The sequence below is a fragment of the Narcine bancroftii genome, chromosome 6 (genome assembly GCF_036971445.1).
Source record: "Narcine bancroftii isolate sNarBan1 chromosome 6, sNarBan1.hap1, whole genome shotgun sequence".
Lineage (NCBI taxonomy): Eukaryota > Metazoa > Chordata > Chondrichthyes > Torpediniformes > Narcinidae > Narcine > Narcine bancroftii.
In genome coordinates this window covers 183,033,564-183,051,059 of record NC_091474.1, presented here as the reverse complement: position 1 = coordinate 183,051,059, position 17,496 = coordinate 183,033,564, and the positions used below count along the sequence as shown (strand labels likewise).

At 40.7% G+C, this 17,496-nt stretch overlaps 1 protein-coding gene across 3 annotated transcripts in view; it reads left to right on the top strand.

Moving 5' to 3' along the window:
* The window catches only part of trdn (triadin), a 512,395-nt gene that overhangs the window by 307,459 nt on the left and 187,440 nt on the right, over positions 1-17,496 (top strand). For all 3 annotated transcript variants that reach the window (XM_069886892.1, XM_069886891.1, XM_069886893.1), the window contains 2 exons: positions 176-214; positions 14,941-14,967. In XM_069886892.1, coding sequence (XP_069742993.1) covers positions 176-214; positions 14,941-14,967 — 66 coding nt within the window. The remainder of the gene's footprint in view (positions 1-175; positions 215-14,940; positions 14,968-17,496) is intronic.

The window sequence follows — 17,496 nt, the reverse complement described above, 5'->3', positions numbered from 1 at the left end:
CCAGCTTGTGGTTTAATTAACATCCACTTTGATTCAGTGGAGGGGAAAATAATGTGATATAGACATTAGACATAATTAATATGGAATTGCTGGAAAGGTGGAGAGAGGAACTGAAACTCAGGAAATCAAGGTGATACAATGAAATAAATAATTTTAACCAATATTCTTTTTACAGAAAAAGACAAGAAGAAGGAACCTACAATTCCAGCAAAAGGTAACGGCAATTGAGTTTGTGCTATTGGAAGGTGTCCTATAGAAAACAGCCTACTACAATTAAACATAATTTTCCTGTTTATTTGTTATTTAAGTGTATCTATTACTTTTTATTACCCCTAGTATAAATGGATATTTTCCAGCCATAAATGAGACATTTCTCCTGTTTTTACCACAGCAGCTATTGCAATTTGAAGTGGTAGAGTTTCACTTGCTTAAGGATAGGCAAGTTTTTTTTTTGTTATCCAATACAGTATCTTACCTTATGCTACAGCAAAACCTACAAAGGAAGTCATCTCAGGTATGCACTTTTTAAAAAATGTAAATTTAGACATACAGTATGATGACAGGCCTTTCTGGCCCAAGAGACCCTGCTGTCCAATTATACCCAATTGACCGACAAAGCCTGGTATGTTTTGAAGAGTGAGTGGAAACTGGAGCACCCAGAAAACACATGGAGAACATAAAAATCCTTACAGACAGTCATGGATTTGATCCAGGATTTTCAGCACTTTCACCACATTGTGCTGGTCACTATGGTAACCGTGTCACCCTTGTGACTACAAAGCATACCTATATATATATGAAGGATCATGTCATTTGATGATGATGAGGTTATTCTAATATACATTGTACAATGTAAATATGCACCAAAATTCTTACCTGCTGCAGCCAAACAGGTAACTTTAAAGAAAAGTCAAAACAGTATGCTATTTAAATTAAAATAGACAATAAATACATAAGATAGATAATAAACTTTCACAGAATTGCATGTGCGAAAAACCCATCTTGCAATAGTGTTGACTGTCCTTTTGTGCTGTCAGAGCAGTCCACAGTTAGTGTTACAAGGGGAGGTCAATAATCTGTCGTCTGTTGGACAGAAGTTGTTCTTGAACCTAATCGTGCAGATTTTCAGGCTTCTATACCTTCTCCACAAAGATAGCAGTGAGAAGAGGTTGTGACAGGGGTCCTGTATTTTGTCAGTTTCCTTCTTGAGGCAGTGTCTCATATAGAAGCCTGTAGTGGATGGGAGGTCAAAGCCGGATCTGGCTACATTCGCTACTTTCTGCATCCCTGGGCACTTGAATTCCTAAACCATACTGTGGTGCAACTAGCCAGTATACTTTCCACAGTGCACCTCTAGATGTTTGATTGAGTATCTGATGACATGCCAAATCTCTGTGAAGTCCTTAGAAAGTAGAAGCATTTGTCTCCTTTCTTCATGGTAGCCTTGATCTGCTGATTCCAGAAATGTACTTCTGAAATATGAAAACATTTATTTGTAACTCTGTGATCAAGATGTAATTGCTTTCATACCAAAGTTTTTGATACCAATTTTCCTAGTTGGCATCAGCCCAGTTTTGGAGCATTGACTGAACAGGTGACAATACATAATGAATCAAATTCCTAACAGCCAATCTCCATGAGCTGCCACCTGTTTCTTTTTCAATCATCATTAACAGGGACCAGAATACATGTACACAGCCATGAGGCAATCATGTTGTACATTCAGTTTGTTCCTATTTGCAGTCAATCATTTTCATGCTAAGTCAAAATGGCTGTTCTGGTGAATAGTCAAGAAGAAAAAAGCATGAAAAATTGGAAGAAGCAGCCCATTTAAAGTTTATTATTCAAACCTTTTTTTTGTTTGATGTTCCCAATGAAATTGCCATCTCTTCAGATTAAACATAAAGCATAGATAAGAAATTGACCAAGGTACAGACAAGAATAATTAATTCATTGGAGAGGGAACCTGAGAGGAAAATCTAGTCATTCTGCTCTGAAACTAATGTTTCTAACATACTCGAGTAAGTTAAATGTGGAAAACCAGCGCAAAATATTCAGATTTGCAGATGGAGAGGCAGTGGCAAATCACAAAGTCCAGTTGTGGCAGATTGATCATTGCCCGAAGTGGCTGCCTTCCAGCCCCTTATTGTTTCCTCCAACATCGCCCCAAACAGTTTGACCTGGAGGCCTAGTTCACATCACTTTGTTAGAAGCCTGCACAGTAGAGGGAATGTCTCACTGCCCTCGCAAAATGGCTTTGACAGCCATTGAAACCCCACCTCTCTCACTCATTGTTGTTGGAGCTTTTGAATATCTTTAATATCATCAAACATTCAGCACAATTACTAAGTCAGACAGCAGAGAAACAGGTCCAAGGCATGCTGACAATCAAATGCCATTCTAAACTAATCCTACGTGCATTTTTATTCTTTCCTCATTCACATCATCTCCTCCATCTTGACTGTACCTGAGGAAAAATTAAGAATGACCAATTGATGAAACCACCCATGCATATTTTTTCTGGGTCCTGAGTCGGAACTGAAGAACCCTGAGGAATCACATATGGTTTTGGTCCAAAATGTTGACCATCCATTTTCCTCCACAGATGTTGCTTGACCCTCCAAGTAGTTTGTTTTGAACTATATGTTTATAGGTAGAACTTGCAAGCTTCCTACAGACAACATGAGTCAGCTTTCAGTTATACCCAAGATGAGTAAATTGTACATGCAGATTATAACTTACCATCTCAGTTAAATACTACATTTATAACAATAACGGCACATCCCAAGCTAAAATTGATTAAAATCTTTAGGAGTGTTAAGTTTATGTACATGTCAATAAACTTTCTTTGTTCATTCTTTTCTACACATCCTGCACTTTGTCCTAGTAACACCATATCCTGCATTTTTTTTTACTATTGCATTTTTGTTTGGGGATCACTTGCCTGGATACACACAGAACAAAGCTTTTCACTGTATCTTGTTACACTTGACAATAAATGATTCCATATACAGTTTTAAATATGATATTATTTTTAATTGTGATATCATAATTTATTTTTTACTTGCCTCAAGCATTATTGAATTGAATATCAAAGACAATGACCCTTACCATATGGTAACTTCAGTAGCCTTGAATTTGTGGGTGGCTGTGAGTGAGAACAGTGGTTGATTGCCCGAGGGAGATCTTGTGGTGTGATGAAGTGCTTGATGTCAGGCCTCCAGTGGAAAACTGTGCCATGGGCTGTGGTGTAAAAGCAAAATGGCACTGAGGCAGCTAGATAAACATTTGGGAACATCAGAAGCCCTATTGCAACAAATCAAAGCAAAGCAACAATGAACAAAATCAAGGCTATTCTGAATTGAAATAAGACAAGTTAGGAAATGTACAGGTAAAATTTGGATTAAAAAAAATGTATAAAGCTAAGATTGGATGGTAGCTTGAGTTATCTAAATCAGGCCTGGATTAACCATTAAGGAAAATAAGGACATGCTTAGAGCACCAAGGGAAAGGGGCACCACAGAGTTTTTACCAGTGTCAGATTTACCATGGTGCAGCTAAACTAGGGCCCCCACAATAAGTGAAAAAAAATATATATATACAGGTTATATTTAATTAAATGTATATTTTGGCATACAAGTCAAGTTGTGAAACCCAAAATAATTTCAAAAAAAATGGGGTGGGGTCCAACTTATACAGTGGATATACTTTTGAGACCTTAATTTCAACTCAAAATCCATTTCACGCAGGTTCAGCATATAGGTTGGCCCATGAAAAAATCGATTTGGTGTATAAGTCAACTCATGAAAAGCAGGTTCAGTGTATAAGTAATAAGAACATAAGAAATAGGAGCAGGAGTTGGCTATTTGACCTGTCGAGCCTGCTCTGCCATTCAATAAGATCATGGCTGATTTGATCATTGACTCAACTCCACCTACCTGCCTTTCCCCCATATCCCTTAATTCCTTTTTTATGTAAAAATCTATCTAACTGAACCTTAAATATGTTTAATGAAGTAGCCTCAACTGCTTCCTTGGGCAGAGAATTCCACAGATTCAATACTCTCTAGGAAAAACAGTTTTTCCTCATCTTCCCTGAATCTTGAGGCTGTGTCCCCTAGTTCTGGTCTCACCTACCAGTGAAAAGAATTTTCTGCCTCTATCTTGTCTATCCCTTTCATAATTTTATATGTTTCTATAAGATCTCCTCTCATTCTTCTGAATTCAAATGAGTGTAATCCTAGGCAATTTAGTCTCTCCTTATAGGTTAAACCCCCTCATCTACAGGATCAACCTGCTGAACCTCCTCTGGGTACTGCCTCCAAGGCCAGTATATCCTTCCTCAAGTATGGAGACAAGAACTACACACATTACTCCAGGTGCAGCCTCACCATTACCTTATATGGTTGAAGCATGACCTCCCTGCTCTAGAATTCAATTCCTCGAGCGATGAAGGCCAACATTCCATTTGCCGCCTTTATAACCTGTTGTACCTGCAACCCAACCTTTTTGAGATTCATGCACAAGCACTCCAAAGTCCCTCTGCACTACAGCATGCTGCAGCCTTTCACTATTTAAATAATAATCTCCTCTTCTATTCTTCCTATGAAAATGGATGACCTCGCATTTACTAACATTGTACTCCAACTGCCAGAAATTTGCCCTCTCACCTAACTTGACTATATCCTTCTGCAGCCTCTCCACATCCTCTGTACAATTTGCTTTTCTATTTAATTTAGTATCATCCACAAACTTGGTGAACAGCTGCAGGCCCAGCGCCGACCCCTGCAGCACACCACTTACCACTGTCTGGCCATCAGAAAAACATCCATTTATTCCAACTCTCTGCCTTCTGTCAGTTAACCAGTCCTCAATCCTTGCCAATATACTTCCCCTGACTCCATTCGTCTGTATCTTATTGATAAGTTGTAGCAGTGCTATGGAGGCACTACAACTCCCAGAAAGCATATGATGTCAGTGTGTGATTCGGGCTTTTAAAAGTTTGCGCAGGTGATGAAGAGTAAATCTGTTTGATTCACTCTAAAAACGCTTAGTGTGGTTATTTTGTCATGCCAACTGTGATTCCAGTGGCCATAATTGGTGACCCCAATAAGTCCAAAAACATATTTTTGGACAAACATGGACACTGCAGCCATTGCTGTAAAGCTGTAAAGATACCACCTTTCTGGAGAGCTGAGCCTGAACTGTGGTTCCAACAGGCTGAAGCACAATTTCACCTTTGCAAAGTCAAATTGGACATCACTCGTTATTACCCACCTTGTCAATGCCCTGGACCAGGCCGTTGCTAAGAGGGTAGGTGGCTTCCTATGAGATCCACCACAGTGATCCAGCAAGTATGGCGCTTTAAAAGCACTTTTATTATGTGCATAAGGTATGTCCCATAGGGAAAGAGCAGCCAAACTACTACATTTCGATGGGTTGGGAGATAGTGCCCCTTCAGAACTAATGGTTGAAATGCTGTTCCTAGCAGCTGGCAAAAGGCCCAATAGGTTATTGAGCAGCTCTTTTTACAGCGAATGCCAGATGATATTAGGCTCTTGTTATCCAAGTGTTCATTTGAATACCAAAGGGCTGTAGCGACGGAGGCAAACATTCTATGGCTGGCTAAAAGGCACAGCAAGGAAAGACTGGTCTGCACAACCAACTTCTCTGATATTGACCCCATGTCACACTCTTGTGCTCTTAGGACATTACTCACTTCAAACAGGCAACGCCCCAAGACAAGCAAGCAGCCTGTGGACACCTCTTCTTGGAATTATTACCACAGGTGTTGGGGAGTAAATGCCCACAGGGCCTTCCACCCTGCTCATTTGGGGGAAACTCCCAGGCTAACTACCAGTAAGGGCTGCAGTGGTTGGCAAGAAGTTGGCAAGCCTACTTTATGTATTGGACCAGTTATCCCAGCGAACATTTCTGGTGAACACGGGTTCAGAAATTAGTGTATTCCCACCCACCAGTTTTGACACATGCCATCCTACCCCGGACACACAGCCACGAGCAGTTAACAGTTCCAACATTCAAACCTTTGGCTCCAGGAAGATGAATGTCAAGTTTGAGAATCATCTCTACACTTGGCCATTTATTATAGCAGCTGTATCCCGACCTTTGCTTGGTGCAGATCTTCTTTAGGCACATTCATTCCTCGTCGACTTAAAAGGGCATCAGCTAATAGATGGAACTACTTTTCACACTATTCCTCTGGCAAATGCCTGTACCCCTGTTGTGCGCCTTCAAACATTAAGTAAACCTGTACATGAATACTCCAAGCTGTTTTGGAAGATTTCCTTCATATTACTACACTACAATTTTCTGCCTCCACTGCAAAGCATAGTGTTACTCACTGCATTTGTACTAAGGGCCCTCCTATCTATGATAAAGTGTGCCGCTGGCCTCGAGAGAAGCTGCGTTTACCTAAGGAAGACTTTTCCAAAATGCAAGAACTAGGCATAATTCGTAGGTCCAACAATCCCCGGGCATCTCCATTACAAAACACAATGTAGGTTGGAGATCATGTGGAGATTACAGCCGGCTTAACGACGCCACCATTCCGGATCATTATTTGATACCTCGTATTCAGGATTTCTCAGCTAATTTTCATGGAGCGAAGATCTTCTCTAAAATAGTCTTGGTGTATGACCAAGTACCAGTAGTGCCAGAAATAGCAATAATTACCCCGTTTGGGTTGTTCAAATTTTTACAAATGCCATTCGGATTAAAGAATGCCGCTCAATCATTTCAACAGGTGATGGATGCTTTAAGATGTGGTATGACCAATATCTTCATTACCTCAATGATATTTTAGTGGGCAGTTGGACTAAGGAAGAACATTTGGAATATCTTCATACACTTTTTATTCATCTTCAAAACTTTGGACTGACCATCAATCCAGATAAATCCATTTTTGGACAAGAAATTATTGATTACTTGGGGAATAGGATTACTCTGGAAGGCATGACTCCGCTGCCATCCAAATTTGAGGCCATCACCAAGTACTCAAGACCTGCTATGGTTAAAAGCCTGCAGAAATTCTTGGGAATGGTAATTTTTTACCATCAATTTTTTCCAGGAGCAGCTTATATCATGAAGCCCCTTCAATTTACTGTCCGGAAACACCAGAACCATCCATTGGACTGAAGAGGGAAACGATGCTTTTTTGAAGATGAAATATTTGCTGACTCATGTCACTGTGCTCAGCTACCCAGTTTTAAATCCAGCCACCGCCCTTTCTACAGACGCTCTCAGTATGGCTGTAGGAGGTGAAATTCATCAATATGTCAATGGGCAATGGAAACCGTTATCATTCTTAAGCCGCCATCTTCATGAAGCAGAGAAGAAACACAGTTGCTTTTGATAAGGAGGTTATAGGATGGATACTCAGAAAAACTAGGTCAACCTGTATATTGAACATTGAGGGAAGCCACCGTCTTTCACTATTGACATGTTTAAACCAGCTGTTGGAATCTTCCCCACTGCAGCAACCAACAGTCCGTCACAGAGGTCGACAACTTAAAAGGCATTAAGCTATCTAGACAATAGTTACCTGTCTTCAGCCTACATTTTTTTTTAAAAAGTGGAGTTATATTTGCTTTCTTCCAATCTGCCAGGACCTTCCCATAATCCAGAGAATTTTGGTAAATGAATACCAACACATCGACTATAATTCCCGCCATTTCCTTCAGTACCCTGGGATGCATCCCATCTGGACCAAGGGATTTGTCTGCCTTCAGTCCCATTAGCTTTTTTAATCACTATCTCTTTTGTAACTAATTATTTTCTCAAGCCCCTCACCTCCCTTTGCATCTCTAACACCACTCTTTGGCATGCTGGACTTGCCTTCCACTGTGAAGACTGACACAAAATATCTGTTCAATGCAGTGGACATTTCCTCATTACTCAATACCAATTTCTCTTACTCATTTTCCAAAGGATCTATGTTAACTCTAGTCACCCTCTTCCAACAACCCTTAAAAAAAATACCCGATTGTAACAAATTTTCATTGAGATTTTTATTCAAATTGGAACCCTTCAAAATCGCTATGATTGTCTGAAAGTAACAACACATTTAGAATCCATCAAAATCACTCTCTCTATCATTGTCTGGGCAAAGATGGCAGCAAGCACATCCATCACTGTTTAAACAGTCACCATACAGGCCCCAGTCTGTATCTGATGAGGCAGTTTCAGCTTCATTGTCAGTGTCCTGTCACATTTGTGGCCCAAAATGTGAAGTTAATAAAACATCGAACACAAGTTTTATCAGGTAAACTTCTCAGTGTCTTTATTCTCCCGTTTTCCTTTGTTCTCCTGCTTGTGCTCTTATCTCTCTCTCATACCACGTGGCTTCCGGTACATCTCATACATATTCATTATCATGACATCCCTCCTTTAATCAGAAATAAACTTTACCTTCACTTTCCAATATCCCTCGGAAACCTACAAACATCGTAACTAATGGTAATACTATAACTCAACTACATAAAATTTACTTCCTACAGCACTCATACATGCACTTTATGATATAAGATTAAATACTGTCCCAAAGTTCTTATTAAAACTATGGCACAAAGTCTTCGTATCGTTTGGGCACTTTCCGGTTTCGTTTCGGCCTGCCTGCGATATTGTCGTCGCTTCTCGGTTGTACACTCTCAGCGCCGGAAATACTGCTCGCCACGGCTTCGGGTGTTTCTGGCGCTCTAGTCACTTCATCAGGAGTGCTGGTAACTGCCTCTGGAACATCATCAGGTCTCTCAGTTTCAGCATCTCGTATTGGCCTTTCAACCTCTTCACTCGATGTATCTCTGGACTGGTACCTTTTTACACCTGATACATTTCTCTTATACAGGACTCCAGTCGGAGACTTGACTGTCACCATACTGCCACTTCTGGATACGACAGTATAGGGTTGATGGTAATAAGGTGTGTCTAGCTTACCACCAGTTTCATGCCTCACTTGAACATTATCTCCTGGCATGATGTCTGAGTACTTGGCTCCACGTTTCGAATCTGTGTACAGCTTTGCTGCACCTTTCTTTTCAGCATCGTGGTCCCTCATCTCCTGGTCATCTCGGATTTCCTTTATTTCTGGCATTTTTGTGTGGATTTTTCTCCTAAAAAATGCTTCTGCAGGACTTTTTCCAGTGGTTGCATGAGGCGTTGCTCGATAGACAGCCACATAAGATAGCAATGCTTCTCGCCAATTTTGTCCTTCTGTGTGTGCAATCCTCAATCGTTTTTCAATGGATTGATTTTGTCTCTCTACTTCTCCGTTGGCTTGCGGCCATTTCGGAGTTACTTTATGATGGTGGATACCTGTGGTCCTCATGTATTCCGCAAATGTCTCTGAAATGAATTGTGGACCATTGTCAGAGTATAATGTAACAGGTAATCCATATCTTGCGAATATCTCTGCTAACGCTTGTATTGTTTTTTCAGTGGTTGTGGACTTCAACACCACGTACTCATAGTATCTGCTGTAGTAATCTATCACTACCATAATTGATTCACCCGTCGTTAAAGGTCCAAGAAAATCAACAGCTACGTCGATCCATGGTCCTGTCGGGAGTTGCGTACTCCGGATCGGTTCTGGTGGATTACTCCTACTTGTGATTTGACATCCGTGACAAGTTTTAACCAAATTTCTCTGCGTCCTTATCACAACCTGGCCACCATACCTTGGTCCTGAGGTTTTGCTTGGTACCAACAATACCTAGGTGTCCTTCATGCGCTAAGGATACGATATTCAGTCTCAATCTTTGCGGTATCACCAATCTGCAACCTCTTAATACACACTGTCCGATGCAACAAAGTTCGTCTCTAATGGGAATGTAAGCCTTGTGAGTACACTTGTCCCATTGTCCACTCTGTATGCATTCTCTTACTTCCATGAGTTCTGGATCACGTTCGGATTCTCTCTCGACTTCCTTCGTAGTCACAGCTTTCAGTGTCGACTGAATAGCTACGAAGCGTACAAAGCTCTCTGTTTCTGTTCCCAATTCTGACTTGGATTGTGGACCACCGTCCTTCACCAATCTGGACAGCGGATCAGCAATGTTTGTTTTCCCTGCAATGTGGATTACTTATATTTGTGGGGTTGTAGTCTGAGTACCCATCTCTCTATTCTGGCACATGGTTTGGATCTAGGTGCATAGATCACCTCTAATGGCTTATGATCTGTGATGAGTTCAAATTCAATGCCGTATAAATATGCATGGAACCTATCATAGGCCCATACAAGTCCGAGTGCTTCTTTCTCTGTCTGAGAGTATCTTCTTTCCACATCTGATAACGATCTGCTGGCATAGGCAATGATTCTTGGTCCTTCATCATGCATCTGGACCAACACGGCTCCTAAACCAACCGGGCTGGCATCCATTATGACTTTGGTTGATGCCGCCGGATCATAATATCTAAGAGTTTTTGCATCTGTCAGGCTTTGCTTCAGCGCTGTGAACGCTTTCTTCTGCTCAGATCCAAAATGAAATGGTACACCTTTCCTGGTTAGTTTCCTTAGTGGTTCTGCCACTGTAGCGAAATTAGGAATGAACTTTGCACAAAAATTGACCAATCCCAGGAAACTCCTCACCTCTGTTGCGTTCTGAGGTGCACGTGCCTCTGCAATAGCTTTCACCTTGGCCTCTGCAGGGTTTAGTCCTTCCCGTGTAAGTCTGTGTCCCATGAAGTCCATTTCTGACACACCAAACTGGCACTTGTTTCCATTCACGGTAAGGCCTGCCTCCTGTAGTCTAGATAGTACGCGCCTCAACCGTTTGTCATGCTCTTCCTTCGTTGGTGCATGGACTATGATGTCATCAGAAATGTTGGCAACTCCAGGAATGCCTTGAATCATTCGATGGATTTCATACTGGTAGATCTCCGAAGCTGCATTAATTCCAAATGATAGTCTCTTGTAACGATACAATCCACAGTGAGTCACAAATGTTGTTACATCTCGGGAACTGGATCCAGCTCTAATTGATGATAGCCCCATTTCAGATCAATTTTTGAGAATACCTTACTGGTAGTTAGTTCTTAAAGTATTTCCTCCACTGTTGGTATAGGGTGTCGTTCTCTAATTATAGCTTCATTGGCCATTCTCATATCAACACATAGTCTTATGTCACCCTTTGGTTTGGGCACCATCACTACGGGACTGACCCATTGTGTCGAATGTTCCACCGGTTCAATAATGTCTTGTTCGATCAATTCTTTAATTTTGGCTTCGACTTTCCCACGAAGTCCAAACGGAGTTCGGCGCATTGGTTGTGCCTTGGGTTTGACCGTTTCATCTACCGCTAGCTTCAATTGTCGACCTTTCAGCTTTCCTACTCCTTGGAAGACTGCAGGGAATTCTTGCTTCATATCCTCGTATGACTGAATTGAATTGACACAAGCTCCAATATGAAGTATTGCCAGGTCTTGCGCTGTGCTTCTACTCAGCAATGGTTCTCCCCTCTCTTCTATGACCATAAACTCTGCTTCGGTGTACTTATCTCCAGCTTCAACAGTTGCAGTAAAACATCCAATGGTCTGCAATGGCTTGGTTGCTGTGTATGGATACAGTTTCTTGGAACACTTCTTTGAGGTACAGATGAACTTTTTCCTTTTCAACTTCTCCCATAAATGTCGATCAATCACATTACTGTCACTGCCTGAGTCTACAATGACCTGCACTGTCACTCCACCAATGATCACTGGGACCTTCTCATGATGTACTTCATTCAACGTAAATTGGTAACAACTCTGTTCCTCCTGGGTATCATCATCGTCACCGTCTATCTGGCGAATGGTATCTTTCTTTCCAGGATACTTTCCTTTCCCCGAGGCTTTGCCTTTGGAAGTTGTACTCTTCCTCTTCTGGTCTGCATTGGACTTGCTTTTGCACTTCTTTGCAAAGTGGTCCTTACCTCCACACTTTCTGCAAACTTTGCCTTGGGCCGGGCAATATGGGTCCTTTCCAAAGTGACCTCGGTTTCCACATCGATAACACTCCACGTCCTGTGTCGACGTATATCTTGGCTGGTTATGGCGATGTGAGAGCCTCTTAATTTGCTGGCTTGAGTTGTCTTTCAGGGTCATGGTATGAAATTGCCCTTCAACAGCCTCTAATGCAGCAGCAATGGCTAAAGCATCGGTGAGTTCCAACTCACTCCTTCTTTCCAGTAGACGTCTTCTGAGTTTATCTGATCTGCAGTGCTGTACGACTTGATCCAATAATTGGTTGTCCAAATCAGCTGGCATGTAATTGCATCCAACAGCTAGCTGGCATAGTCTCGTCACATACTGAGCAATTGTCTGGCCATCTTCTTGTCTCGTTCTCCGAAACAAATGGCGTTGAAATGTAGCATTCGGTGTCACTACATAGTGTGCATTTAATGCATCTACTGCTTTCCGGTACTCATCCTTTCTTCCAGTATTCAAAAGTGTCTTAAATGTTTCCCGAACTGCGGGTCCTGCGGTGAAAAGAAGTAACGCCCTTCTCTGCGCTTTTTGTTCCACCGTACCACTAACGAGAAATAGGCCACGACTGTCGGCGTAGGATTCAAATTCTTCCAGCCATGCCTTCCACTTCACACTTACAGTGCTTGCATCACCAGTCGGGTCAAAATGAGCAATTCCACTATGTGTTAGAAAGTCACTGTCTGCACCGGCCATGAGGAAATATTCCAGCCCCAAAAGTACTGAGTCAAAGAGAAAATTCCTATCACCTTCAAGTTGTGTGTAATCCTCTGTAAACTTCTTTAGTCTTTAATTTTTTTCAAGCTTCTTTCATCCTCGTCGCCAATGTCACATTTGTGGCCCGAAATGTGAAGTTAATAAAACATCGAACACAAGCTTTATCAGGTAAACTTCTCAGTGTCTTTATTCTCCCGTTTTCCTTTGTTCTCCTGCTTGTGCTCTTATCTCTCTCTCATACCACGTGGCTTCCGGTACATCTCATACATATTCATTATCATGACATGTCCCACAATAAATCATCTTCCATGTCATCAGTTGCACAAGATTCACCAGACTTTTTGAACAATTTTATCACAGCCTCTACTTTAACTTTGTCCCATGTCTCGAGCACCAAGTTACACAATATATTAAATGATGCAGCATTCATTGACCTGCCTTTTGTAAATGACTTTTCTGCTCTTGACATCCATGTATTCCGTTCCTCGCACATGTTGTTTTTTGAATGGCTTGTTCAAGCAGACATCGAGAAGTTCCACTACAGATGCCAAACCACCCAGTATAACTGCCATGTAAGAATTATGAAGTGCTAATCTACTTTTAGTGTTCTCTGTTAAGTGTCTATGAAACATATCCCAGACCAGCAAACTCTGTTCTTAGCGTAAACTGCCTAGCCGCCTGTTCCACACATTGTCTATCCATAGTTTTTCATCATTTTCATCTATCCATTCTTTTTCATGAAAATGTAGAAAAATACCCACAGGGCCATGCAAAATAACACCATGGTAAACCTGGTCCTTTCGTGGCCTGTACTTCTGGTACTCAACCTTTATCTTTCCAATCACATACCACTTTAAGTATTTCCTATGCTATAGGTGCTCTGTGATTAGTAAGGGATTGCTGAAGGTGGCATGTGGGTGGAAAGAAAAAGTTTGAAAACCACTGTTTTAATCATTCCTAATTGACTCTTTATGTGCACGGTTTCATTTTTCCAAAGGAAATGGGCTAAATTTTTCTCAACCAAAATATTTCAGTAACAATTGGGTCTAGAGCAGTGATTCTCAACCTTCCCTTCCCACCCACATACTACCTTAAGCAACATGATTTTCCAACTCCGGCCAATGAGTGATTCCTTTTCTCAATGAACATTGGTAAAGTCTCTTCTTTCTTCCTCCAATCTCTTACCAATCTGCCATATACATCAAATTTTCTTGCAGCAGTGCAGTTGTTGGTTTTGGCCATTTCTACCACTTTCAATTTAAAATTCACTTCATACTTTTCATTGTGAGTTGTGTTGTTTTGATCACATCCACCTAATGCCCAGCAGATCAATGCACAGATCTTTGTGGGGTGTCAACATATTTGCTGGTCAATGGGCCAAGTCAGGCAACCCAAAAATTAGGGTTGACTTATATATAGATATAGATCTATATCTATATATAGATATAGATATATAGATATAGATATAGATCTATATCTATATCTATATATATATAGATATAGATATAAAAAAATATATATATATATAATTAAACCATTAAAATTAGGTCAAAAAAGGCTATGAATGTACACCAAAATATATGGTAATTGTGGTATTTGGCCTGGAAGAAAATGAAAATTTTAATTATTATTTCACATTCAGCACTTATTGAGTCTTAACGTTTCATCAGTTAGACAATGGAAAGGTCGAGGTGGAACCATTGTTGGGCTGTGCTTAGGGCATCAATTGTCCTTAATCCAGCCCTATCTCAATTTATTGGATTGATAAATGAACATCCAGGAATTTCTTGCTCAAAGAAATGCTACAAAGTAACAGATCCATCAAATACCTATATGAAGTATTAAGAAATTCTGGGCAGGAACTGTTTGTTACATGATATTTTTGATTAGTTCCTTCCATTTCTTTAATTATCATATCACTCAAAGTTAAACTGCAGAAAAAGCATAGAGTGGCACAGAATTAAATCTGGAGAACTAAGGCAGATTAATAACAAATTCAACTTTACATGCAAGTCTAATCATCACTGACATGGAACTATAGATAGAGTAATGCAAATGAAAATTTGGGTATAATTTCAGAAACCATTAAATACTAGTAAAAAGAATCACATGAAGTTTCTCAGAAATGTTAAGATGTGTTAAGTGGTATTTTTCATCCACACTAAACTGTTGTACAATTTTATAGTGTACAGGTGCATTATTATTCCTTTTACCTTTGCAATTATATCTCTTTTGTCTATATTTTCAGATAAGTCTGCAGAAGAGAAAGTAACAGGTTTGTTCCTCAATTATGTTTAAATAATTACATTAAATGAAGAAAAATACACCCAGAATGATTTTTGCAGGAAAAAGAATTAACATATCCTAATCCTCTGACAATAAACCTTTGTCTGAAAATTTATTTGTAAGTGTGTTTGGAAGAATATCGAAGGCCGGAAGTGAGGTATGATGGTGGGAATAATTGGAAAAGACTTCCCCAAAATATTGGATAAGATAAAAGTTTTGCTATCGAGGGGGCAGGAGAGTTTGGAAAATACTTCAGAGGGACTGAGGGAGCAGAAAATGTCAGAATAATGGAGAAAGATTTGAAGTCACAATGGGTTGAGAAATTGTAGTCATCTAGGTCCCTGTTGTGAATATACCTGAAATATGCGTGCAGATTTGATCATATTACCCAAGGTTATATCCTGGGATTGGGATCATGTGATCAGGACAAGTAAAGCTGAATGTGCCTTTATTCTTGAGAATTTGCAAGAATAAGGGAGATATCATTGACACATAATAAATATTTATGGACCTTGACAAGGTAGATGGAAGGATAAGAGTGAAACAAGAATGTTTACAGACTCTGCAATTGTAGATAATGTACAAAAGTACTGGAGAAACTTATCAGATCTGTAGCGTCCACAGGAGGCAAGTGACCTGAGCCCTTTGTCAAATTATGCAAAGATAATATTTCTTCTTGAAGTGGTGGGTGGATTCCAAAGCCAGAGTCACAATCTCAAATAAAAGGGGTTGGTCATTCTGTGATAAGACATTTCTTCCCTAAGCATAATGAATCTTTGGAAATCTATAAAAATCAAACATTCACTTGTTGAGTAAATTCAAGAGAGACAGATTGGTCATTTCTTGAGTTGTAAATGAATTGAAGGAAATAGAGTTAGAAACTAGCTCTGAAGTAAAGGAAAAAGTATAGTTTTATTGAATGCTAAAACCTTTCCTACTTCTGCACCAAAGACAGAAAAAACAGACAGGGATATTTTTATTTTCAACATTGTGGTAGGTGTCCTGAATGAGAATTAGAATTTATTGGCAGGAACAAATCATGAAATTTGGTGTTTTAAAATAGATTTTTGGAATAGTGAGTATGCAGAGAAATGATGATACATCCATGTCTTGGACAAGAAAGAAAGAGCAATGGGACAATAACTGAACATGAATCACAAGGTTTATGATGACATGCAATTATAGAACCATAGAACATTATAGCACAGAAACAGGCCCTGAGGTCCATATCGATCTATTGTTCCAAGTGAAACACGAAAGTCTTTAGATGCTGTGACTGTAGTAAAAATACACTGCAATGCTAGAGAAACTCAGCTGGTCTTTTCAGCATCTGTAGGAGACAGAGTTTTGATGTTTCGGGCCTGAGCCCTTCTTCAAGGAATAAGCAGAATGAGCCAGAAACAGGAAATCTCAGGAAGTCTCAGAATCCAGACACTGTTGGCAGGGGGAGGAATCCAGACCCACAAAAGGTGTTAATTGGATATGATAAAGGGAGAGATAAGAATTTATCATGCTTGTGCGAAAGGAGGCAGGGAAGGAAGAGACAGAGTTGGAGGAAGAAGTGAGGGGTGAGGAGTATTTAATGAAAGCCAGAGAAGTCAATATTAATGCCATCTGGTGGAGGGTGCCCAGTTGGATGATGAGGTGTTGTTCCTCCAATTTGCAGGTGTTGTCAGACAGGCAGTACTTGCAACCATGGATAAACATGTCAGAAAATGAATGGAATGGGAAATTGAAATGGGTGGAAATTGAAATGGGTGGCCACTATCAGATCCACACTATTGCAGTGAACAGAACTGAGATGCTCAACAAAGTTATCTCCCAGTCTCTGTCCAGACTCTCTGATGTAGAGGAGACTACAATGGGAGCATCAGATGCAGTAGATAACCCCTACAGATTTACAAGTGAAATGTTGATTCATTTAAGAAGACTGTTTGGAGCCCTGAATGGTGGGGAGGGAGGAGTGGGCATGAGAGTCACGGAAAGAGCAGTCCCTCTGGAAGGCTGAGAGGGGAATATGTGTCCCACGACAAGCCACCAATGGATCACAATATATTGTTCCACCTAGTAGGTGGAACAATCTTCTTCAGCATGATGCTGAACCAAGCCATGAAAGACCCCAACAATGAAGACGCTGTTTACATCCGGTACCGCACGGATGGCAGTCTCTTCAATCTGAGGCGCCTGCAAGCTCACACCAAGACACAAGAGAAACTTGTCCGTGAACTACTCTTTGCAGATGATGCTGCTTTAGTTGCCCATTCAGAGCCAGCTCTTCAGCGCTTGACGTCCTGCTTTGCGGAAACTGCCAAAATGTTTGGCCTGGAAGTCAGCCTGAAGAAAACTGAGGTCCTCCATCAGCCAGCTCCCCACCATGACTACCAGCCCCCCCACATCTCCATCGGGCACACAAAACTCAAAACGGTCAACCAGTTTACCTATCTCGGCTGCACCATTTCATCAGATGCAAGGATCGACAATGAGATAGACAACAGACTCGCCAAGGCAAATAGCGCCT